Below are 17,450 nucleotides of genomic sequence, written 5' to 3'. Positions count from 1 at the left end.
GTCACGTGAGCTTTATTAAGGATTATATAAAATAGTAAAATAATATTAATTAGCTAAAAAAAGAGTAATTACATAACCTCCTTTTACTACTTAAGCTAAATAATATTAATTAACTAAAAAAAAGGGTAATTATATAACCTTATTTTACTGCTTTAACCTTATAATATAGTTTTTTTAATAATATAATAATTTAAACCTTAGGTTTGCAATCCCTTTTTTACTTATAATTTATATAAATAAGTTTAATTATAAAGCTAATTATAATTTATACCTATTATAATATTATACTTTTTTTATTATAATTTTAATAGCGCCTAGGCTGTAAACCTTACTAAACTTATAATAATTATAAAAATTAGGTATGTTTATACTACCTTGCATGTATATTATAGCTATTAATATATAATAAAAAAAAAGTAAATAATTTATTATAGCTACAGGCCTTTTTATTTTACTTTTTTAATATTTTTTTTTTAATATAATTAACCTAAATATATAACAAGCATGCTTATTATAGCTAAAGCTAAATTATTAATACCATGGTATATACTTATTTAATAATTTATAATAAGTAAAAAAATATTATAAAAATATAAAATAATAATATATATAATAAGTAATTAATTAAATAACTTATATAGTTAATTTTAGCAAACCCTAGCTTTTTTATTTATTTTTAACATACTTATTATTATTAATTATATTTATTATTTTTATACCCCCTTTTATACTTATAATAGCCGTGTTTTTACTATTATTTATATTTTACTTGCTAGGTAGGCGCCCGCAGCTAGTAATTATTATTAATAAAAATAATATTAAGTTAAATATTAATAGCTTAACTACTATAAGCTCCTAATTTATTATTAAAAATAATTTACCTTTACCTTTACGAACTACTAAAGTTAACTTTAGCTTTTTTATATATATAAACCTAAACCACACTTTCTTACCGCGTTTATTTTTCTTAATTAATTTTATATATTTAGCTATTACGGACTATAATTAAAAGTTATTAAATAACTTTTATTACTAGTTTAATATATACTAGCTAAAAACATGCAGTTATTATTAAAAATAATAATTTAATATAAACCTTTAAAAAAAAATAATATTTACAAGCGTTGTGTATTAGCTAACTAAAACCAAAAGATTTTTAAATTTAGTTTATAAAATAAAATAAATCCTGGTAATATTTCTTCTTACCTTTTAAAATTAATATAAATTAAGAAAATATTAATTATAAAAGTTTATATATTTATTAAGGTTTATTATATTTAAAATTACTAGTATTTATATAAAGGCTATATTATTAACTTTTTATAAAATACTAGTTAAATATATAAATAGCTCCTGTTTTTACCTAAAAAACTTAAGGTATTAATCTTACGGCTATTTAATTTTAGTATAAATTAAAAAATATACCTATAATTTTATTATAATTTTAAAATATAATACTAGGTAGTTAAATAATAGCTAGATTACCTTTAGGTAAATTATCTAGGGTACTAAAATATAGTTAAAAATAATTATAATTTTATATAATTACTAAAAAATAAATTAATTAATTATTTTATTTTAAACTAGGAGCTGGCTGGTAAGCTAATTACCCTAAATAATAATTAATAAGTAAACCTTAATAATATATAGGCGCTTAATATAATTATAGTACTTAATTTACTTATAATAATTATAAAGCTTAAGACTTTATAAGCCATGGTAAATAATATTATTAAGCTAGTATATAATAACCCTTATTTAACTTTTTTTTTATTTTATATAATACTATTATTTAAGTTTAACTATTTATAATAATTACTATTACTAGTATTTTTTACCCTTTTTTTTATAATAATATAAAGCTAGTTATAACACACCCACGCAAGGTATTATTTATAAATTATATTAAATATTTACTTAAATATAAAAGTAGCTATTTTGCACGGCATTCCCGGTTTTAATATATTTACTTTAATATAATTTATTATTAGTAAATAAATTAGCAAGCTAGTTTTTATATTTATAACCGCGCGCCTGGCTAGTAAGATATTTTTATAAAAAAGCTATAAGTAGCCTTTTAATTAAATATAGCTAAATTATTTATATTACTAAATTTTATTACTAGTTTTTTTAAAACTATTCGCGGTACGCGGCCATTTTAGTATAATAAAAAAAATAGCTTAAAAGCCATGGTTAAAAATATTAGTAAATAGCTTTTTTTTATTACTATATATATTATTTTAACCACTTATTTTTTAAATAGGCATGGCTTACCTATTTTTAATATTTTTTATGGCTAATTTATACTAGGATAACCTAATATAATAATTACCTAAGTATAAAGCATGGCATAATAATATAAAGACTATTTATAAATAAATTATATGGTATAATTTATAAAATAACCTTTATATTATTATAGCGTGGTTTTATTATTACTATTATATATTTTTTAATATAGTTATTAAGCTTAAGTTTAATATTATAAATAATTAGTTTTGCTATAAATAGCAAGGTTAAGGTTTAACTTATAATTATAGTATATATTAAATATAATTCACTTTTATTTTTAATAGCCTTTAATAATTTAACAAGCTATGGTGGTTATTTAAGGCTTATTAAAGCATGTATATTACAGCTATAAACCCTTTTTATATATAAATTATTATTATTAATATAAATTATAAGGCTATTTAGCTACCCTGGTCTTAATAAAAAAATATACTTGCTTATTTTATATAAGTTATAAACCATGTATTATACTATTATTATAATATAAATTATTATTAATAAAAAAATAAGTAAACTAAAAAGGTTATTTATTACTTTTATTTTTTTATAATAACATAGCATAATTTTTAATTAATAAAATTAACTAGTAATATTTATTATTATTTTTTTCTAGCTTATAATAACATAACCCTAAATATATTTAACCTAATTATTAGCTTAAAGTAGCTTATAAACTTAAATATAACCGCGTGTACTAGCAAGCGCTCCCTATTTTATTATATTATTAAGTATATTATAAAGCCTAAAAAGAAAACAAAGTTATATAAAAAAATTATAAAATTAGTTTTTAAGCATGTTAATACGTGCTATTTTTTATTATTACTAGTATAAAAAATAATAAATACCTTAATTATAAAGTAAGATTAGTTTATATAAAAGGTTTGCTATTATTTACTAGGCCTACTACTTTAAATATTAAGCTATAATATAGTTATTATTTTATATTTTATAAATTAGGAATAAAATAACCTATTTTTACTACTAAATATAAACTATAATAATGCCAGTAATAAAAAAGGTAATATTAAATAAGGTTTAAATATAATAATAAAGTATATATAGCAGCTACTAGAGCTTGTTAATTTAATATTATTATATTACATGCGCTGCTATACCCTATAGCCTAGAGTATATAAAAAGGTTAAAAGTAAAATAAAAAATTATATTATTTATTATTACCTAATATATAGCTAAGTTACAGACCTAAAAAACTTTACTTATATTAAGTTAATACTTTATTATTTATTTATTAAAATAAATAACCTGCATATAGTTAATAAATTAGTATTTAATAGCTTTTATAATATATACAAGTACTACTATAAATACTATAGCTATAAAAAAAATAGCTATATATAAAATAATAAAAATATAAAAAATAAAACTAATTTATTAACTTAAAATAATAATACTAGCTTAATTATTAAAATACTTTTTTAAAAGGCTATAGTAGCTTAGCGGCCTGGCTATAATAATAATTTTTTTATAAAACCTAATGGCCTAGGCTAGCGCGATATTAATTAATAATATAATTAAACTTAATATATAAAAAAACCTGGTTTTAGTTTAAAATTTTAGGATTTAGTAAAGGTAGATTACCTAGTAAATATATTAGCTTATTTATTAACTTATTTAAATAACCTAAAGGTTAAGTAACGCTAGCTATATAATATTATAATTAAATATTATAAAAGTATTTTATAGTCGCGCGGTTTGCTAGTCCTATATTTAGGTAATAAATAATAATTTATTTTTATATATTTATTACCCTTACTAGGGTAGTTATTAATTAATCTAGATAGTAAGGCTAGTATTAATAAATTTTATATTATTAACCTATTATTTATAACCCTGGAATATATAGCTTTTTATACTAGTAATTATAAAACCTTTATTATTATATAGGCTACTTTAACTAGTATTACCATATATAATATTAGTAATTAAACCCTATATTTATTATTTTAATTATTAGTTATATTAAAAGGCAAGGGGGGTTATAATTACTTATAGCCTTTAGTATTATTAGCCTTGTAAGTAAGTTTTTACAGCATGTTATATTTAATTATTAATAAAAAGTTTATAATAGGTTTAAAATAGCTATACTATATTAACTAATAATATTATAAAATTTTCCTAGATTATAAAGTTAAACTATTTAATAGCTTAAATATTATCCTGGCCGGGGACTTTTACTAGCTATTTTTAATTAGTTAAAGCCCTTTTTTTAAGGCTATATTTTTACTTGTAAATAAAAAGAAAAAGGCTAGTTAGTATTTATATAATTAATTTAACCTTATTATTAAGCTAGATATTATTTATTACTAGATTATAAGCTTTTAAATAGCTTATGTGTTTATTTTTATACTAAAGCACTTAAAAAAAAATATTATTATAATAAAAAACTAAAAGCTTTTTATAACACAAGTATAGGTTAAATTACCTACAGGCAAGAGTAATGCCTTTATAAATATAATTTATATATATAAAAAAAAATAATATATACTAGTATAATTATAACTATATATTAAACTTTAGTAAGCCTATAATTATTTTATAGGCTAATTATATTAAATTTAGTGCTATAACTATAAAAATAAACTAGGCTAAAAATTTAACTAAAAAGCTTATAGTTTTTTTTAGCTGCTGTATTATGCTAATATAAAATATTTAAATAAAAAGGGGTCTTGTAAATAGTATTATAAGTATATTAATAAATATTATATAGTTACTAAAAACTATAAATCTTACCTAAAAGGCATTACTTACTTTAATAATAGCTTTTAACTAGTATAATAATTTACATGCTAAAAAAAATAATAACCACAACATGGTATTAATTTTTTATATAAAATAAGACTTTTACTACCATGGCGCTGTTTATACCTATATATAGTTTTTAGCTATACTAGTATATATAATAATAATTTATAAGGCTTAGGGGGTTATTATTAAGCAGGCTATTTTAAACCCTATTATATATAAAAAGCTTTTACTAGGTTTTATATACATGGCTATATTACGTGTATAGTTGCTTAAAGGACTATTATTTAAGAAACCTTTTAATTATAATTAATTAGTTAGCAGCTTATTTAATACTAAGAAATAAAGGCATAAAAATGGTTATTTAAGGTACTATTAATATATATTTATTATAATTATAAATAATATTTCTTACTACAAGAGCAACAATAATATAGGTATAAATTTAAAAATAAAATAATAATTTAAACTTACTTTATTAACTAGGGTCCAGCCCTGTAAATATTAATTATTTTTTAATAACTTTTTATTAAAATTATTTAATAAACCGGGAAACTTATCCTTACCTTTTTTTTTTTTTATTAGTAAACCTGCTTTTTTTATAAACTTAACTATAATACTAAAGCATGTTTTAGTAAATACCTTTTAAGTAATAGTAAACATGTTTTTTTAAGTAATTACTATATTAAATAAATTATAAAGCTACTTAGCGCGGCCACGGGTCCGTAGTTAAGCTAAGGTTAATATTTAAATAAATACTTAATTATTTACTAGGTAGTATTATAACCACTTTATAATATAGTTATTATTTTTTTTTTTTTATTTTTATATATTTTTTTTTTACAGCACGGGCGGCAGTAGTAATATTTTTAATATTAATTTTTAGGCTATTATAATTAGTTACTAGCTTTATAAACTATTAATTAAGGTACTTATTATAATAATTATAATATTTATTTTTTAAAGTGTAATAGTAGTTAGCGCAGGCACTAAATAGTAACCTATTAATAATAATATAACCTATAAATAATTTATTTTTTTTATATATTAAATATAAGGCGTAAAAGGGCACTTTTTAATAATTTATACTATAATTACCTTTATATTACTAGGTAATATAAAGGTGGCCTCCAGGCGCTTAACCTGTAACTCTAGCTTTTATATTAATAGTATTTTAGCTAATACTTATTAATAGTAGTTACTTATAGCCTTAATATAATTTATAATATATTATATAACTAGGGCGCCGGGTAATAATTTTATAATAAAGTATAAAAATATAGCAAATAATATAATTATAAATTATTTTTTATAGTAATATATTAAAAAAATAATATAATTAGGTTTAATCCTAAAAGGTGGCTATATTAATATATAGCTTAGTATTATAAAGTTAAGTTTTAGGTATTATAAAAATAAATAAGGTAATAGCTATTTATTATTTATTAAAAATAAAAAGTAGCTTAAATAATAATAAAATAAGGCCATGGTATTTAACTAGCAGGCTGTAAACTATAATAACATGTTTTAGGTAAAGCTTTTAAAGTTATTAAGTAATTAATTTTATTAGTTTAAAGTTAAATAAGAAATATTAATAAACTAAAATAATATTAATACTTTACTAAATACTTGCTTTTAAACGCTAGATTTTTACTTATAATTTATATAAGCTATTTTTAATAATATTTATAGTTAATTATACTTAATAAATTATAATAAATTTAAACTTTTTTATTACTAGGGTCTAGCCCCAGGGAAAATAAACTAAAAAAAACTACTTATTTATTATTATTATTATATTTAACACCCTTAAAACTAGCTTTATTAGCAAGGTTATTTATTATAAAAGCTATAACACGGGCTATAATAGCTAGCCTAGTTATAATAATATTAAAGTTTATTATTATTATAATTATAAAGTAATGCAGGCAGCAGGTGGACTAAATAGCATATATAAGTAAGGTAATAATATTTACTTTTTTTTTTTTTATTTTTTTATTTTTTTTTTTTCCGCGACCTTCTTAACCTCCTTTTTTTTATTTTTTTTAGCCTTTTTTTCCTCCTTTTTTTTTATTTTATTATTATTATTATTGTTGTTATTACCCGGTATAAAAGCTAAATATATTAGCTAATATATTTATAGGTAAATAAAAATTATAACTTATATTTATTAATATATCACGCACTAAAACTATTTTAATAATAATTTATATAATTATTATTAAAGTGGTTTAATATAATAATATACTTTATAAATAGCCCGTGGCCTTGGGCGTAATACTTATAAATTAAATTACTTTTAATAAGCATGTTAATATACTACCTAATAATAGCTTTTTAATTAATAGGGCAGGTTATAATTTTTTTTATTATATTAGCTTTATTAGCAAGCTTGTAAAGCACAAGCTTATATTATAAATAATATAATTATTTATAAAGTTTATTTAAAATTATTAATTTATAGCCTAAATAATTTATTATATTAATAATATAGGCCGCTAGCGGCCAGGTTAATAAAAAAGTAAGTAAGTAAGTAAAAAAAATAGTGTTATTATTACCTTTAATATTAGCTATTATAATAAAAAAAATTTAAAAAATTAAGGGTTTATAAATTATAGGTTTATATAAGCAAGCTATATATTACTTATATAATTTATTTTTTTATTATTTTTTAAACATGTTTATTAAATTTACTATTATTATAATTATTAAAAAAAGTGTTGCTATTTAAAACAGGCTGTTAATAAAAGTATTAAATATTAAATAAGCTATTAATAATAATATTTTTAATATTTTAGGCAGGATAAACTTTGTTCCGGCCTCGCGCATTACTCCCGGCATTAAAGCCTGCGCCCTAGAAATGACGGGACCTACGTATATTATTCAATCAGCGACCCCTCCTTCGCTTTGAGCTGCGCTGGTAACCACCGGGTTATCTCTGAAGACTTTTCTCGCCTCTTCAACCCCAGGCTCCCCTGAGCTTTTCTTGTGTCGTCAAGCAGCCTGCGGTACCGTAAAGGTGAGTGGACTGAGTGAACCGTATACTGGGAACATAGGCATGTTGCGATTGTCAGTCGAATCTCTTGCTGATGGCCCTTTGTTTACAGCAGGACATGCCCTCGGATGTGTGCATCCCTCCTTAGCCCCTGTGTTCGGTATCTTTGTTGTCGCAAACAGGCATTCGAGATATATATCCTTAAACCAACGTAACCAGTAGGTACAACAGAGCGCATCGCATCAGTGGATTGGCCGGGAAGGAAACCAGCAGGAGTCTATGCCATACTACAAATGGAATCTTCGTCGAATTCAACCGTTCAAGCAAAGTCCAAGGTCTCCAATATTTTTCAACGCCAGTCATCAGACTCATCACAATCGAACGACTCGAAGGTCCAAGCGAGCCAAGACTGCCAAGGGAGCAACTGAATCATGCAACGCTTTGGTTGGCGCTGGAGAGGCGGCTCGAGCCGATGGGGCTGCCGGAGAACCACTCTCCGCCGGATCAAGGCACTATAGCCGAACACCCCAACAATTGATTGGAATCGATCTGTATCTTTCAAGGCTGCAATGCCTTGGCACCCCTGGGCGCTGGATAGATCGGGCTTTTCGGGCCTTGGGTCTTGACTCTTGACCCTTCCATTCGTCCGCTGAGCCGCATCGCCTGATCAGATTTAAATACCAGGAATCGAGGCGCCCCCCAGCGCCCGAAGAGTACTGCTAGGAATTGGGCTGACAATCTAGTGCCACAATGCGCTCTACGATCTATCTTGGGTTTCTGGCTGCACTTCGGCTGACAGCTGCCGATCAGGTCGGATACTTCAATTCCGACGACTGCGCCGACCCTTCCGGGTTTGCCTCGTGCTATGAGGACGCGGATGAATGGTACGCAGATTGCATCAATGAGAACTGTTTGGGACTGGGTAAAGATTGTCACGATGCCTGCGAGTACGCCAGACAAGGTGCGTATACGCGGTGTGCGGCAACATCATGCTGGAATATGGTATGTTTCCGAACAACCCATCAAGGGCACGCCGCGGAAAGCTAACGTCTCCCGTTCTTCCAGGTCTACAGCTGCGAATACCAACAGCAAGCCAGCGACTATGTAACCTCTGCCATCGATCCTGACCTCGATAGCATTCCCTTCTGGCCAGCTCCAGACAAAGCCGCAGGCAGATGCTCATGCCCAATTGGAGACGTCACCACCGCCCAAGTTCTCATGAACGAGGGCATCGAAAGCTGTGGGGATTACGCGGATCCCTTCAGTCTGTCGGCCGACCAGATAGAAAGCATTGGCATGGGCTGCCTGTGCTGCGGATGGAGCGGCTGGCTATCTAGGTGGGTTTTCTCGTACAGTCCTGTGATTAACAGCACTAACAAGATATAGCCTCGACTCGTTTTGCCCACGCCTTAACCCCGCCGAGCTCGGATTGGACGGCTTAGAGCAATTTGTCCAGGACAACGTACCAGGTTTCGACTGGAGTACTTGCCAGCAGTGGCTCGACCAATACGACTGCGTCGCGGACTTTGGGTATCCGGCGAGCATTCAGACATACTATGGACCTGGCAACATCCCCGAGGGCGGAACGGAAACTCTGAGCAATATCGGAGCCCTCACCACTCCTGTCAGTGAGACTGTCACTTTCACGATCGGATCCCAACTATTCCCCGTTACTGCGGTGTCAACGGACGCATCTGTTCCTACGGGGTCGAGCGACAGCAACGATAGCAGCGACAACGATGACAGCAGCAGCAATGAAGCCAGCCAGACCACTGCCGACAGTTCTCAAGAGACCTCAGTAGACCAGACGACTGAGGCTGGGCCTGCACCAACAGACGCGGCTATTCACCAAGTGGCCGTCAGCAAAAGTCTCCTGGCGCTTGTAGCGGTAATTCTTGGCGTCATCTATATCCTGTAAGGGACAAGAATAATGTGCGAGCGTCCTGGATGATACGGATTGAAATATGTACCTATACGAAGCCACTCTGTACACCCCGTCGAGATCGAAACGGCCATTGCCGCTTCGGACAAGGACAATCCTCCGCATGATGTACCTATAAAGCGGACGCGAAACCCCTCTCCCCGATATTTGCATATGCCGTAAATTAATACATCTTCACCAATTGAAGGACACATATTCAAGTATACGACCAAAATACAAGCATAATGACCCCCGAACCTTCACGCACCCAAGACCAACATCCCACATACACCCTTTCAGCCGCTGAAAAAAACCACTTCCTCGAACACGGCTACGTCTTAATCCCCCAGTGCTTCACGCGCGAAAAAGCCCAATCATGGACGCGCGACGTCTGGATCCGACTGGGATACTCCGCCTCCGACAAAAGCACCTGGACATCCGAGCGCATCAACATGCCACACCACCGACAAGAAAGCGCCCGCGATTTCGCGCCAAAAGCCTGGTCCGCAATCTGCGAGCTCTGCGGCGGCGAGGATCGGATCTCCGAGGACAACGAATTCCGAAGTTGGCGCGACAGTCTGATCGTGAATCTGGGGAGTGCGGAGTGGGAGGGAAAAGACGTGGACCCGCGCGAGCTGGATGATTGGCACGTTGACGGGGACTTCTTCTGGCATTTCTTGGATTCGCCGGAGCAGGCGCTGCTTGTTATACCGTTGTTTTCGGATATTAGGCCGCGCGGTGGCGGGACTATGATTTGTCCGGAGGCGATAGGCTTGATGGCGAGGTATTTGGTGAGTTCTGTACTTCTCTAGGATGATCCAAGCTTCGCTCTGACTATTCTTGCGATTAGTACGAGCACCCCGAAGGCGTATCCCCGCACATGGTGCCCCGGCTGCGAGCGCAGAATCCAGAATCAGACCCCGGCTTGACGTTCTACAAATCTCTAATCCAGAATTGCACGGACTTCCGTGAAATGACGGGGGAAACAGGCGACGTGATCCTAATACATCCACTGATGCTGCACTCGGCGTCGCGGAACAGTTTACGTATCCCGCGCATCATCACGAATCCCCCGGTTGCTTTGAAGGAACCGTTTAATTTTGACCGTGAAGACCATAGTCAGTATAGCCTGATCGAGCAGAAGACACTTCTGGCGCTCGGGAAAGATAGGCTGAGGGGTTGGAAGATCGCGACGGAGAGGGAGAGGATTGTGCCGGCGCGGATGAAGAAATTTTACGAGATGAAGGTAGCTGAGGAGAAGCGACTGAGGGAGGCGGGAATGCGGATATCCAGTGGTAGTGAGGATGGCTTTGATGGATCTAAGGCTGAACCTTGATGGTATAGTGTTCTAGAACATAGTGTGGTGACGTTACTGAGAACCTTGTCCCTTCCGGTCATACCGAAAGATCACAAATGTTGGGCAGGATTGCAGTGCGACAGCACCTACCATCATGCATCCCGCAAAAATCTGAGCGCGCAAGAAGTTTGCTTCGGACAGTTCCACCAGTGTTCCAGCAATAGGCGTTCCAGCCAACGATCCGAGCGAACTGATCCCCCACATCATGCCCATCCGAGTTCCAAGCATTTTCAGATCGGGGCATAGAGCGGGATGCGAGACGATCGAGGTTGGTCCGGTGACCAAAACCCCGGTCAGAAACCCCCAATAGCATGCCCACACAATAAATCCAGGAATGTTGGTCGCAGCAGTCCAGGTGAACATAGCAATTGCGGAGCCTGCTACGCAGGTTATGAGAATGCCGATCGGCTTCACGCGCGATCCCAAGAGATATGGGACAGTTCGCCCGAATGCAGACGCGCCGTTAATGATGGCAACCATGTAGAAGGAAAGGCTGGTTGTTGTTTTCAACGCGGTTCGTGCGTATGAGGGGACGTAGAATAGTGGGATCCAGTAGCSGAGCATTACCAGAGTCATAGATATGGATAGCATCATAAAAGGGATGTCTCTGAAAGCTTTCCAGTCGATAAGGCTTCGAGCCCCGATCTTCTTCCCCGGGCGACGACACAGTACGGCGCAGGTAATGATAGCGAGCAGGAGGTTGATAAAGGCGATGCAGCGGACCGTCCAAGGGAAGCCAATCTTTGGCTGGAGCTGGCGAAACATAATTGGGAAGACAACGCTGCCTACGCTTGATCCTATCGATGCGCAACCGATTGCGATCGGGCGCTTCGTAGTAAAGTACATCGAGATCACGACCAGGGCGGGGATGTATGCGATGCCGCCGCCGATGCCAACGCAAAACCCTTGAGCAAGAATCACTTGATAGTACTGGGTAGCCAGACTAGTCATCATCATCCCAAATACGACAAGAAAGCTTCCAGAGATAATGAGAGGGCGAAGGTAGCCGAGGTCAACCAATGGCCCGGATACAATGCCCACCATGACAACGAGCGTGGCTTGAATGCTCCCTACCCAGGAAATGGAAGAAGGGGATTCATTAGGGAGAAGTACCGTTTGGTAGAACTCCTGAAAGGCGCCGTAAGTGCTGATCAAACCCCTGGATTGAGATTAGGCTGCGATCGCGACTGCCGGGTGCTGTGACATACCAGGAATTGACGAAGACGCAGAAAACCGCGAAGACACTAAGCCATGCTTCCAAGCCGCCATTTGGGATTGGCCGTTGCGACTGCACTTGTTCCAGAGGCTCAGCCGACGGCGGCGCTCCATGCTTTGCCTCCCGTGTCTCATCCATGCCACCGGCCTCATTCGATCGTCTTTCGAGCGACGAAGTGAAACTCGAATAGCCCCCTTTATGTGCGAGCGCTCAGGCACCATTAATAAGAGATTCGGAAAAATGGCGCCATCGCCCCGGCCGGACCCAGGATTTGTGAGCGCGGGGAGCTTTGTGGGGTGCCGGCTATACCAACGACGATCCGTTGGCTCGGCTGAAGCCCCGGCACTTGGCGACACTTGCTCATCCGTTAGTGTTCGTTAGGGCAGCCGCGCGTTTTGAGATACAGGTTTCGTTTGAGCTGCTCCCGACGTGAGTCGCAGGCTGAGTCGCAGGCGAGGGCCGCTCAGTGTCTACAAGCATGGTAAGCTCTCTCCGGCCCATCAACCAAACGTATTATAGTACATATTATGCCACATAGTGGCTTGGTCGAAGGACTCTGCCATCATAGCATCCTCGAGAAGGTTTTCGCCTGCATCTTCGACAGACCATGATAACGGTTCCCACTGCATGTTTGAAACGGCCTGGCTTGGCAACAGAGGCTCCTGCACGTAGGTGCTCGTGGCAAACTGCGGGTTGTAGTGGGCGGGTAAGGTTTGCTCCTGAGGTTGCCAACTGGTAGACTGCGGAACGGCGCTGGATCGCTGGCTTTCAGGCGGAGCGGTTTGCGTTGCGGGAACGTTACGGCGAATGTGAATGTTTCCCAGCAGCGGTACATTGACGGTCAGTTCCTGCATGGGCGCAGGATTACTCGCATCCTGCTGCAAAAGGTTTCGTAGCGACCGGAGTGTCTTAGCACCACGCTCTGCAAAATCAACACCCACTCCATCCTTAGACTTTTCTTCCATAAGCTCAATGATTTGCGTCACAAGGCCTTCTATGCGCGGTTTGTCAATTTGGAAGGTACGGTGGTCGGGGAATGGACAAGTATGAGAGAGCAAGAGAAGGGCTGCCATAGCTCCAAACGCCTGAAGATCAAGCATCCGTAGCGTGAAGAAGCCCGATGGGAGTTTTCGCCGAAGAAAATGATATCTGTGAGCAACGCATTCGCACGCGTCAATGCAGGCTAGTCGGCTATACAGATACTCCTCGGTTCGATCTTGTCGAAGCGCGACCGGTAGATGAGCCTTCATGACGATGCAATAGTGCATGTACTGGACGACATGATCGGGCCTCAAGTCATCTGTCATATTTATGGTCCACCACGACGCCGGTGCCTCAGAAGCAAGATCCCTCGCGCCCCGAACAATCTCCAATGCGGATGTGTAAAGTTTCGTGGTTGAGCCCTCTGTGGCACTGAGGTCTTCCAGGTCGTAGATTTTGGGGGAGATGTCCATTAACCGGCTCATATAGACCGACGGCTGAACGACACCGTCGACTACAAGATCATCAACGACTTTCAACTGATAACGTCTGGTATACGGTGGAAGATTGATCAACAGCCCTCCCAGGCGGTCGATGGTGCAGATGAGTTCCCAGAGCTGGATCTTTTCATGCTGCGCCGCCTGCTCGGCGGGACTGTTGGCCTTTTTCACTCGAGCGAGTTGGACTGCCTTTGGTAGACCCATTAACTCCGCCAGGGCAATAAGGTGTCGCATCTTAAGCCAGCCTTTTTGGGGATTCCCACGGCCCATTTGTCTATGAAGTGCCAGATTAATTTTGAGCTCACAGAAGAAGTATGACGCTGCAAGAGAGGAGATAGACGTACAATCGAATGAAGTGTATGCACATTCCGAGGCCTTGGTATGTCCCGATCAAACGGTCATGAGTCATCACCAGACTCTCGACGGCGTCTGAGACAGAGCGGGCGAAGCTTATTCGTTTATGGGAGCCCATTGACGGGGTATCGGGGCTGTTGCCTGACTGCGGGATTTGTTGGGCAGTGATGGCCAGAGTCAAGAGCCACGAGGCCAGAACAATGATGTCTACATCCGGTTGACACATTTCCTCATAGTGTTGAAGCATCTCCTGGCTCGAGTTCGGCACCGAAGGCTGGGGTAGCATGGTATGAACCATCTGCATCCAATCATAAGTACAGACCAACATTTCCGCCGTCTGTTCTTTGGTGGGAATCAGCTTCTGCAGAGCGGGTCGCACGCTCTCGGCAAGGTGGGCGGAGGCCTTCATCCTGCGTTCCTGAAGCTGATCCTTCCGCCGTTGGGTATCCACGCTGAGCCAGTCATTTTGAAAAAGCGAGCGTAATTGGGAAGGCTCCTCCGCAATCAAGATCTCGGACGCGGTGGATTCTGCATCGGACTCCTCGGATCCGGGGCTGTGGGTCACGGTTTGATCGACCTGGATCGAAGGGTTGCCCCCGAGCCTGACCTCGATGTTATTGACAGCTTTAGTCAATCGACTAACTTGGGACTCCAATTGTGCGATCCGATATCTTGATGGCAGCCGTTGCGCCTGTCGCGGGCGGGAACTCGACGTCTGGGCGAGACAAGCGGTGTTGCGTTCAGTGCACTGACGGCATGTTGGCGCGTCCTCGGGGATTCGAACGCAGCGAACTTTTCTTCTTCTACCTGCATCTCGCGGTTAGCAAACGACAGCGCGATAAATAGCCTAAGGTCCTCGAGCACGAACATTCGGTGCAACTCTTCGTCCCTTTCCGAACGCCAGCGGCAGGGCTATGGGGTGCAAGCATTGCGGCCACGTGGAAGATGCGACATTCGTCCGAGTCGGAGCCCGCTACACGTTGCAGCAATCAACGGGGACTGGGAGTCAGTTGAAAATAGGATAAGCCAGGGATAGAGCGGGGATAAGGTCATCTACTCCGTCAGCAGTGGCAGGAGAAAGACTCGTGAGGGGCAGAGGACGGACGGACGAAAGTTGCGACCGCGGAGCTCGGCCAAAGCTAAAGCCGACGGCCGCCTTGCCCGTTTGGGTTGCGTAGGCTATTGCGCTGTCAACCAGCTTTCCAAGGATCAGCTCTCCATCATTGGCTCGGACTTCACCAGATTCGAATGACGACTAAAGCCAAATGCTGATGACTCGAATCTACCTTTTCAACGCCGGAATGTCGCTTCCTGTCGGCGATCACCCCCGTGGCTCTAATATATATAGAGACGACCGGGAGGGCGTCCTTTCCCGCCTCTAACACCCTGCTCTCATCACGCAACACACAACACACAACACATTCCCATCCCCTGCCAATCAGTCCAAACGACATTGACACCAAGCCTCCCCGGTCCGCTTACTACTTCTACCGATTTCGCGTTTGCTCGACAACTCCAAGACTCGAGAGTACCGGTACACACGATGCTCTCCTCCCTTGAGAAGCGCGGCGGCCCCTACGCCTCCACCTCCGCTGGAGTAGGAGGTCTTCCAACCAATGTCCCCGATACTATCATCTGCGCCATCTTCCTCGTCATGTACATTGGCTTTGCAGTGACCAACATGACGATCCTCCAGAAGAACAAGAGACGGGGTCACAAGTTCAACCTGTCGGGCATGCTGTTTGGCTTCTGCATGGCACGAATCACTACCCTCACCCTGCGCATCGTCTGGGCCAACCGTCCGCATAACGTCCGCCTCGGTATCGCCGCCAACATCTTTGTCAACGCGGGCATCCTCCTGGTTTACATCATCAACCTGATCCTCGCTCAACGCATACTCCGGGCAAAGCAACCTCATATTGGATGGCATCCCATTCCACGCAAGGGCAGCAAGGTCTTCTACTGGCTCCTCCCCGCCGCGCTCATCATGGTCATTACCGCGATTGTGGTCATGTTCTACACGCTCGACCCGGTTACCCGCGCCGACTGCCGCGACGTGCAGCTTACTGCCATCACCTACCTTTTCTTCTTCACTTGCCTCCCACTGCTCCACATCATTCCAGCAGTCGCACTTCCCCGGTCCAAGCAGGAAGAGACATTCGGCGAGGGAAGCATGCTTGCCAAGATCGTTATCCTCACTGCCTCTACTTGCCTGTGCATCCTGGTTTCCGGTTTCAAGATGGGTAGTCTCTATCGTCCGCTGAGGCCCGTCTCAAACCCGGCTTGGTACCACGGCAAACCAGCCTTTTACGTCTTCAACTTCGTCCTCGAGATCATGATCCTCTGCCTGTTGACATTCAGCCGCATCGATAAGCGTTTCTGGATTCCCAACGGATCCACCAAGCCTGGCGACTATAGCGGGATGGGAAAGGAGTCTGGAGACGAGTCTTCAGAGCGGACGATCGCCGCCACGGCGGAGCCCAAGGCGCAGGCTTGAACCTTGTTTTTGTTCCCTTGGCTTTCTTTCTTAGTTTTTTGCTAGTTGTTCGGCGGGCGCAGGCTTAGCGGGTTTCCATTTCTTACTGGCACTCTGGCACCCATCTCTAGACTGATATCATGCTTAGCTAGCGGCGACCTAATCTGATGCGGTATCCCCATCATAATTCAAACCTTCGTTGCCCTTTGACTGTTTTTGCTCTGCCAAGTTTTAAGCCCTCTTGCAATGTGAATCTCCGAAGGTCCAAACTGTGTTAGCAGATCCTTCTGTACCAATTGGGCCGGCCAGTCGGGGCTTGTCGGTTTTCAGCGCCGGTGGTCGGACGCGGACCCTACAGCACTAGCGGACAAATTCCGACCATTCATTCTTCATCCAACAAACTCTCGGGAAGTCTCATTTTGCATCAAAGCTTCTTCGCTCCATGACGCACTCTGGCGACAACGCGTACTATTCAAACCGCCCTTCGAAGTCATCAAAATTCAGCGAAGCTTGTCATGACTCACTACTGGTACGCTTGATCCCCAGCAAATAGACACCGGCGGAGTCCCAAACTCCGAATAGCCTTTGCCGCCAC

The 17,450-nt window shown here is 38.0% G+C and overlaps 5 protein-coding genes across 5 annotated transcripts; 3 read left to right on the top strand and 2 right to left on the bottom strand.

The window, feature by feature from the left end:
- Positions 1 to 8,800: 8,800 nt before the first annotated feature.
- DSM5745_07919 (uncharacterized protein) lies at positions 8,801 to 9,968 on the top strand (the record flags this gene model as incomplete). The annotated part of the gene is made up of 3 exons (XM_026749935.1): positions 8,801 to 9,052; positions 9,116 to 9,387; positions 9,437 to 9,968. The coding sequence occupies 3 exons, from the start codon at positions 8,801 to 8,803 to the stop codon at positions 9,966 to 9,968; spliced, it is 1,056 nt and encodes a 351-aa protein (XP_026601967.1).
- A 248-nt stretch (positions 9,969 to 10,216) lies between these two features.
- On the top strand, positions 10,217 to 11,307 carry DSM5745_07918 (uncharacterized protein; the record flags this gene model as incomplete). Its single annotated transcript, XM_026749934.1, has 2 exons — positions 10,217 to 10,762; positions 10,822 to 11,307. The coding sequence occupies 2 exons, from the start codon at positions 10,217 to 10,219 to the stop codon at positions 11,305 to 11,307; spliced, it is 1,032 nt and encodes a 343-aa protein (XP_026601966.1).
- Positions 11,308 to 11,340: 33 nt separating this feature from the next.
- DSM5745_07917 (uncharacterized protein) lies at positions 11,341 to 12,682 on the bottom strand (the record flags this gene model as incomplete). Its single annotated transcript, XM_026749933.1, has 3 exons — positions 11,341 to 11,821; positions 12,173 to 12,487; positions 12,537 to 12,682. 3 exons carry the CDS (start codon positions 12,680 to 12,682, stop codon positions 11,341 to 11,343), a joined length of 942 nt encoding a protein of 313 aa, XP_026601965.1.
- Positions 12,683 to 13,044: 362 nt separating this feature from the next.
- Positions 13,045 to 15,308, bottom strand: DSM5745_07916 (transcription factor domain-containing protein; the record flags this gene model as incomplete). Its single annotated transcript, XM_026749932.1, has 3 exons — positions 13,045 to 14,299; positions 14,370 to 15,186; positions 15,248 to 15,308. 3 exons carry the CDS (start codon positions 15,306 to 15,308, stop codon positions 13,045 to 13,047), a joined length of 2,133 nt encoding a protein of 710 aa, XP_026601964.1.
- A 614-nt stretch (positions 15,309 to 15,922) lies between these two features.
- DSM5745_07915 (uncharacterized protein) lies at positions 15,923 to 16,876 on the top strand (the record flags this gene model as incomplete). The annotated part of the gene is made up of 1 exon (XM_026749931.1): positions 15,923 to 16,876. The coding sequence occupies one exon, from the start codon at positions 15,923 to 15,925 to the stop codon at positions 16,874 to 16,876; it is 954 nt and encodes a 317-aa protein (XP_026601963.1).
- Between the last annotated feature and the right edge of the window lie 574 nt (positions 16,877 to 17,450).

This window comes from Aspergillus mulundensis (genome assembly GCF_003369625.1).
Source record: "Aspergillus mulundensis strain DSM 5745 chromosome Unknown scaffold_8, whole genome shotgun sequence".
Classification (NCBI taxonomy): domain Eukaryota; kingdom Fungi; phylum Ascomycota; class Eurotiomycetes; order Eurotiales; family Aspergillaceae; genus Aspergillus; species Aspergillus mulundensis.
The sequence above is the reverse complement of the archived record's forward strand: the minus strand, read 5'-3'. Positions and strand labels throughout refer to the sequence as shown.